The sequence below is a fragment of the Oncorhynchus clarkii genome, chromosome 18 (assembly GCF_045791955.1).
Source record: "Oncorhynchus clarkii lewisi isolate Uvic-CL-2024 chromosome 18, UVic_Ocla_1.0, whole genome shotgun sequence".
NCBI classification, from domain to species: Eukaryota; Metazoa; Chordata; class Actinopteri; order Salmoniformes; family Salmonidae; genus Oncorhynchus; species Oncorhynchus clarkii.
Genome location: NC_092164.1, coordinates 11,813,486 through 11,821,632, shown reverse-complemented (window position 1 = coordinate 11,821,632; position 8,147 = coordinate 11,813,486). Strand labels below are relative to the sequence as shown.

At 39.2% G+C, this 8,147-nt stretch overlaps 1 protein-coding gene across 1 annotated transcript in view; it reads left to right on the top strand.

Annotated features, from left to right (window-relative positions):
- Positions 1-362: 362 nt before the first annotated feature.
- LOC139373954 (prolactin receptor-like) overlaps positions 363-8,147 on the top strand; it is an 87,626-nt gene continuing 79,841 nt past the window's right edge. The window contains exon 1 of the mRNA XM_071115037.1: positions 363-700. Coding sequence (XP_070971138.1) covers positions 687-700 — 14 coding nt within the window. The 5' untranslated portion in view covers positions 363-686. The remainder of the gene's footprint in view (positions 701-8,147) is intronic.

Below are 8,147 nucleotides of genomic sequence, written 5' to 3'. Positions count from 1 at the left end.
CCATAAAGTATGCTAACAAAAATTTCAATCCATGTAAAATTATTATTAGGCTACAGTAAGTGAACTGCCTTCAGTCATATTTTACTGAGTGAGTGTGTGGGGAGCTGTCATATTGCCAAGACCAAGTGTGTCAATTTGCAATCAGCAGCAGACACGTTTACTTGACTCCAATTGCACAGATTTGTAATTATGTGCAGACTAATAATTTGGCCGCAGGTCACTCGTAAATGTAAAGGGAGAAAGCCATAACAATGTGTCAAGGTATTGGAAAACACGAGTGGGCCGGGCAATAATCCGTGAGGCGCGCGCCAACCAACCGCCAACCCGTGCGCTGGCTGCAGAGGGATAACGTGCAAATGAAGCAAGGCAAGACACGAACATAGCGAACAACGGTTGACCGCGTACAGACACCGATGGTTTGAGGAGTTTGGCGTATGCGTTACATATTTTGGCATGTCACTGTGACTCGTTACTATTTGAAGAATACATATCTTTAGGACTTCACATTCAAGGCACAATTACATGAGCGTGTGAAGCGGGTGACTACACATGGTCTTCTGTCTAACTACCCGAAGATTTCCTCGAAGGTCTCTTTGATAATAATCACTGAGCAAAATCCGCGTGAGAAGCAGACAGTCGCTCAGAGTTTGGGACCAGGGAGATTCCGAAGGAGAGAGGGAACATTCATGTTATTTCTCAGGTAAATTCCCACATCCGGGTGTCACTTTTAAATCCATTGTTTTTGTTTTCATTGCCTATTCTTATTTTCTGTTTTGTTTTATCTGTGTGGAGTTACTATTACTGACTGTGCATTGTATTGGCTACATTGTTGCAATGGATTGATTAGTTCTCTGCATTTGTCTAACGCATGCAATAGCCTAACACTAAAAGCAGGCTACTACATGCAATAGCCTAACACCAATAGTAGCCTAGCCTACTACATTCCATTGCAGGCAGCTTATAAATTAACAAAGTTGTATGGTAGGCTAGCCTATATTTGATGCAGAATGCGGTTTAAAAATGTGAAAATGTGAATTTGCATGTGAAAACATTTGGAAAGGCATCACGAGCTGGAGCATAGCTATTTAAATTAAATTAGTATCCAATCTGAAAGATGCCAAACCAAATTCCATCAATATTCATTATGAGATGCAATGCTCTGGTATGAAGCACTGATGTTAATTGAATGTTTATTGGTAGGCTACAATATGTGATTTAATAAGGCAGAGTTAATGTAAATTAATTTGTAATAGATTTTGTGTGGAAATCTAAAGGTCTCTTCTCTTCAAGAAACAACATTTGGGTCCATCCAAATTGATAAGCAGCAACACCGCCGACCAGGGATGGAAATGAAGCTAGTCCATAGCCAGTGCTTTTCAGACTGGGCTTTTGGACCCTTGGCTACAGAGAATGTCACATGGGCTAGTAGAAATGTAATTTTACTAACCTGGTTGGCCAGTGCCCAAAATCCTTAAATTGCCTTCCTGGCGCCAGTATGCGACAATAAAAACATAATAAACTCAAACTACAGCCTATCCAGCTGTATATACCAGCTCCTCAGCTCAGCCAGACTTCAGCACCACACCATTATGTCAAGGAGTTGTAGTTGGGTCATGCTAAAATGCAACAACACTTCCTTAACATGGCAAAAAAGTTGCTTTTTCTAATACTTAAATAGCATTTCATAAAGAAAGGAATCACCTGAACACAAGTTGCAATCTGCAACTTTTCTGTCTCAATTGGCAATAACATGAATAAAAAACACAGCCTGAAATAAACAACATAAAATAACAAACAAACAAGCAAAAATTCACAATATGCAGTATACCTCTCAATATACCTCTTCTCCCATTTTGGAGGACAGAGAGCGTCTTTGCCAGAGAACCACTTTTCAAATCACCTTTAAAACATACCTATTGCAGCAACTTGATATGAAAGAAGGTTACAACAAAAATGTACAATTTCTCAATAATTAGGAGGGAAATAAATGTGCTTGCTTCTTATTTGTAATTATTTTCAGGGATGACTTCCATCTCTTTGTCAAGCATGTATTCACAGTCCCATGAAGCGTATCAGTAACCAGTTCACAATGGGCCAGGTTGACTGGAGTGATCATGTGTACGATCATCAGCATATGTCCTATACAAGCTGGAACTATGGAACTCTGGGTCAAACATTCATCTTGTTGACACATTGACTATTGAATCACACTACACCCTCAACGTTATATGAATACTTATCTCCGTATCCTATTCTGTTAATAAAACATGTAGCATATGATAAGGGTGTCTGTCTAATCACAAAGGGTGATTGTGATGAAGAAGCCTTACAGCTGTTAATACATAACTGATTCAGTAACATAATGAGAAAAATTAAATAGGTTTATGTATTGAGTGAGTAGAGATCATGTTTGTGTGTGCGTGTATGCATGTGTGTGTGTGTGTGTGTGTATGCGTTTGTCCATCCGTCCGTCCGTGTGTGTGAATATACATATTTAATTGGACAAAAAATATGTGCATCGGAATGCTAGTGTATGTGTGTCGATCTATCTACCTACTTGATAAGGAGGCCTACTCTGTCAGCATCAGTGACCCCAAGTGCCTCTGTTATGCCGATCGAATGCCTCCGTGCCTCTGTCTGCCTGCCTGTGTTAGTACACTGCCCGGGGGGGCTGTCACCGTGCTATGGGCTGTGGTTTCTCAGGAACCAGGCGGACAGAGAATGGGTCAATCCAGAGCTCTGTGCTAGTACGTAGACACACACACTTGTGTGCTAAACCTCACCAGCTGTGGATCAGCAACGGCAGTCAGGAGAAGGCCAAAGATAGCTGCGTGTAATGTACCTCTCCAGACCTTCTGGTCTGAGAAAACACATCTCAAGCGAAAGAGTCGGCCATGACAGAGTCCTTTTGCCGGATCCAAACAGACCTGAAGTGTGTGAAGAATAGCTACTGGTCTACTGTAGGACTGATGAGGCTGATGTCCTGACTCTTTCTCTGTCAGTGAGGACCGAGGAGGAAATGATCATTCAACCAATGTGTGTAAGTAAACAGTGGGAAAATGTGTTGCACATCACGCAATCGTCAATTGTAATATTTGGAACTGGCTTCTGATGATGTGCTGCTGTCTCCTCTAGTTACAATGATGTGGGGGTTTTGATCACTGATTGTTTTTTTATGAGCAAAATGGGAAAGTAAAAGTGTGAATATGCATGTTTAAACATACTGTACATATATACACGTACACAATATACACATACACATATATATACAGAGGATACACAGTATACACATACACATATATATACAGAGGATACACAGTATACACATACACATATATATACAGAGGATACACAGTACACACATACACATATATATACAGAGGATACACAGTACACACATACACATATATATACAGAGGATACACAGTACACACATACACATATATATACAGAGGATACACAGTATACACGTACACATATATATACAGAGGATACACATTATACTCGTACACACACACACACACACTTTTTCTAGTCAGGTCACATGGTCAAAAAAGGAGTCTACATATGAATACTAAAACTAATGCACAGACACTAACATTACATTGTAGTTACAAGGCCACTAACATACTCCTTCTCCTGCATGTGTGTGAGCGTGTAAAGGCTTTGAGGGTGTCTTGGGATTACCGTTGGACCATATGTTTAGGTCACAGACTTATCTGGACTGTAAAACACTTGTTGACCTTCCAAAGGAGCAACTTTCTGTATCAATCAATTGATCAATCAATCAATCAATAGTTTGATTGATTGAAATTCTATTGACAAATCTCTTCAGAGCCACTGTAAATTGAACTTGCCATTTTCCCTTCAAACATTGTTTGAGTCAGTACAACACCTCATAGGTTTGATGGCTGAAAGAAAATCTGTGTGGCTGACATGAAAGTGAATGCCTGATAGCATTGGTTCTTAATTTAACTAATGCATTGGCTGGACTTATCAGGTGTAATGCAGGAGTGATAACAGGCATCAGGTCTGTATGTGGTCGGCCTACTCCGTTCTGTACCATCTGAAGCATTGAAATAGCCAATTGCTGTCCAGATAGGAGCTTATTTGATTGGATTGATTGGGTGCTGATTGATTGGATGTATGTGCATTCTCCAGCCAACCTGTGACATTGATTGGTCAATTAAGTGCCAAGGAGGAAACAAGGATAACTGATCTTATAAATATGGTACCTGTGTACACAGTATACTATAGTATCAACATTATAATGACATTTGTATTTGTATTTATTCTGCTTAGTAGTTACATGGTAATGGAGTCAAGCGTTTATAGCAGTATAGCAGGGATCATCAACTAGATTGAGCCGCGGGACGATTTCTTTCTTGAGCGGATGGTCGGAGAGCCAGAACATAATTATAGATCAATTGTAGACTGGAAATTGACTGCAAGAATCCCAAACAAATATAATATTTGACTGAAACACAATCATTTCAAACCTTGCTTACATTTCTATACAATCATGCCTCTTTATTATGCGTGGGAATACTTGGGAACAGATTTCCAAAATTAAAATCAATTGAAGCTGATTTCCTGGTGTTTTTGAAGTCTTTTATGTCCAACAATGACAATGTACATTTTTAAAAATAATAATAATAATTTTATTTTTGCTCAGAAAACTAGGGGGGGCCAAATAAAACCGTGCTAGTTGGGGAACCCTGCAGTATAGTAACAAACATTGTAATGCCATTTGTATTTGTAATTATTCTGCTTAGTATTTACATGGTAATGGAGTCAAGCCTTTTACTCTTTTAGCCTTGTGTTTTTCAGTATGAATTTCAGGAATAAGATTTAACAAGGAACTAAACATGGGCATTTTGGGGATTTGATCAAGACTGACAGCTGAGCTGATTCCTCTCCTTGGTCTTGTGGAAGAATGGTTGTTGCTTCCCGAATTTCTGACATTTAAAAATAAAATGTCAATAACCAGAGGAGGGATAACAATCTTGTATTTCTTTATTGTTGTTGTTTACATATTTTATGCCAGGCTGCTGGGTGGCCATGGAGGTGTGTTTATCTCAGTAGTTTCTTTGTGAAGCAGTGTGTGGCTCTGAATGAATTAGTAGGTGTCTAATTAATGGCAGAAGACTGCAGTGCTTCTCTGGTTAATCACAGCGCACTGTGTTAGTCTTTATCTCCTCTGCAGGGAGTGTGTGCTTTGGTGTGTGTGTGCCCATATGCTTTTTTTTGTTGGGCTTTAGCATTAGTTTGAGTGTGTGCCTAGCTATCAGTGTGTATATGCAACCTGTGGTGCGTGCGTGCGTGTGTGCGTGTGTGTTTAATGGTTCAGTGCAGCTCTCTGACCCAGACCGGTATGTGTACTGGGTACTGACTGCTTGCTGGCTGATCCACATGCCTCAGTGAGCTGTGAAATCCCTTCGTACCATATCGATTTGGCTTCCACCTATATTGACAGAGCTCAACAGAGCCGCCCCCCCCCCCCCCCCCCCCCCTTGAACCCAGCTATGGAGGGTGTTGCTATGGCAACGGCAGAACGCAAGGCACCCAGATCTCTGATTGGTCAGCCCTGATATCAGTTGGGTACCAGGGGATTTAAGGTCAAGGGTTAAATTGGGCCGGGGCCCGCTGAGAAAAAACACATTTGAAAGCAGTTTTAATGGCCATTGTTAAAAGTGGAGTATCACACCTACATCTATGAGGGAACTGAGCAAGCTGCACCAGAGCTTTTAGAGGCAACATGATTTAGGCTCCACGATTCACCATGGACACATACTGTAGGGAAGACTGGGGTTAAGTGTAACACTACATTATAGTGTTTAAACCAGAGTTTATTTGTGACATTGAAGTCATCAATATATTGCAAACTTTTAGCAAGATATTGTTTAGAGTTTGTGATCTAGGTCATGATTAGCCTAATAGTGTAAATGCAGATAGGCAACCCTATGCTTCAGTCTATTTCTTTATCAACCCTATGGTTCAGTCTATTTCTTTATCAACCCTATGGTTCAGTCTATTTCTTTATCAACCCTATGCTTCAGCCTATTTCTTTATCAACCCTATGCTTCAGTCTATTTCTCTATCAACCCTATGCTTCAGCCTATTTCTTTATCAACCCTATCCTTCAGTCTATTTCTTTATTGACGGTATGGTTCAGTCTATTTCTTTATCAACCCTATGCTTCAGCCTATTTCTTTATCAACCCTATGATTCAGTCTATTTCTTTATCAACCCTATGCTTCAGCCTATTTCTTTATTAACCCTATGCTTCAGTCTATTTCTTTATCAACCCTATGCTTCAGCCTATTTCTCTATCAACCCTATGCTTCAGTCTATTTCTTTATTGGCAGTATGGTTCAGTCTATTTCTTTATTGACACTATGCTTCAGCCTATTTATTTTTCAACCCTATGCTTCAGTCTATTTCTTTATCAACCCTATGCTTCAGTCTATTTCTTTATCAACCCTATGCTTCAGCCTATTTCTCTATCAACCCTATGATTCAGTCTATTTCTTTATAAACCCTATGCTTCAGCCTATTTCTTTATCAACCCTATGCTTCAGTCTATTTCTTTATCAACCCTATGCTTCAGCCTATTTCTCTATCAACCCTATGCTTCAGTCTATTTCTTTATTGGCAGTATGGTTCAGTCTATTTCTTTATTGACACTATGCTTCAGCCTATTTCTTTATCAACCCTATGCTTCAGTCTATTTCTTTATCAACCCTATGCTTCAGTCTATTTCTTTATCAACCCTATGCTTCAGCCTATTTCTCTATCAACCCTATGATTCAGTCTATTTCTTTATAAACCCTATGCTTCAGCCTATTTCTTTATCAATCCTATGCTTCAGTCTATTTCTTTATCAACCCTATGCTTCAGCCTATTTCTCTATCAACCCTATGCTTCAGTCTATTTCTTTATTGGCAGTATGGTTCAGTCTATTTCTTTATTGACACTATGCTTCAGCCTATTTCTTTATCAACCCTATGCTTCAGTCTATTTCTTTATCAACCCTATGCTTCAGTCTATTTCTTTATCAACCCTATGCTTCAGTCTATTTCTTTATCAACCCTTTGCTTCAGCCTATTTCTCTATCAACCCTATGATTCAGTCTATTTCGTTATAAACCCTATGCTTCAGCCTATTTCTCTGTCAACCCTATGATTCAGTCTATTTCTTTATCAACCCTATGCTTCAGCCTATTTCTTTATCAACCCTATGCTTCAGTCTGTTTCTTTATCAACCCTATGCTTCAGCCTATTTCTTTATTGACACTATGCTTCAGCCTATTTCTTTATCAACCCTATGCTTCAGTCTATTTCTCTATCAACCCTATGATTCAGTCTATTTCGTTATAAACCCTATGCTTCAGCCTATTTCTCTGTCAACCCTATGATTCAGTCTATTTCTTTATCAACCCTATGCTTCAGCCTATTTCTTTATCAACCCTATGCTTCAGTCTGTTTCTTTATCAACCCTATGCTTCAGCCTATTTCTTTATTGACACTATGCTTCAGCCTATTTCTTTATCAACCCTATGCTTCAGTCTATTTCTCTATCAACCCTATGCTTCAGCCTATTTCTTTATCAACCCTATGCTTCAGCCTATTTCTTTATCAACCCTATGCTTCAGTCTATTTCTTTATCAACCCTATGCTTCAGCCTATTTCTTTATCAACCCTATGCTTCAGTCTATTTCTGTATCAACCTTATGCTTCAGCCTATTTCTTTATCAACCCTATCCTTCAGTCTATTTCTTTATTGACGGTATGGTTCAGTCTATTTCTTTATCAACCCCATGCTTCAGCTTATTCCTTTATCAACCCTATGCTTCAGTCTTTTTCTTTATTGACGGTATGGTTCAGCCTATTCCTTTATCAACCCTATGCTTCAGTCTATTTCTCTATCAACCCTATGCTTCAGTCGATTTCTTTATCAACCCTATGCTTCAGTCTATTTCTTTATCAACCCTATGCTTCAGTCTATTTCTTTATTGACAGTATGGTTCAGTCTATTCCTTTATTTGCACAATGCTTCAGCCTATTTCTTTATCAACCCTATGCTTCAGTCTATTTCTTTATCAACCCTATGCTTCAGCCTATTTCTTTATCAACCCTATGCTTCAG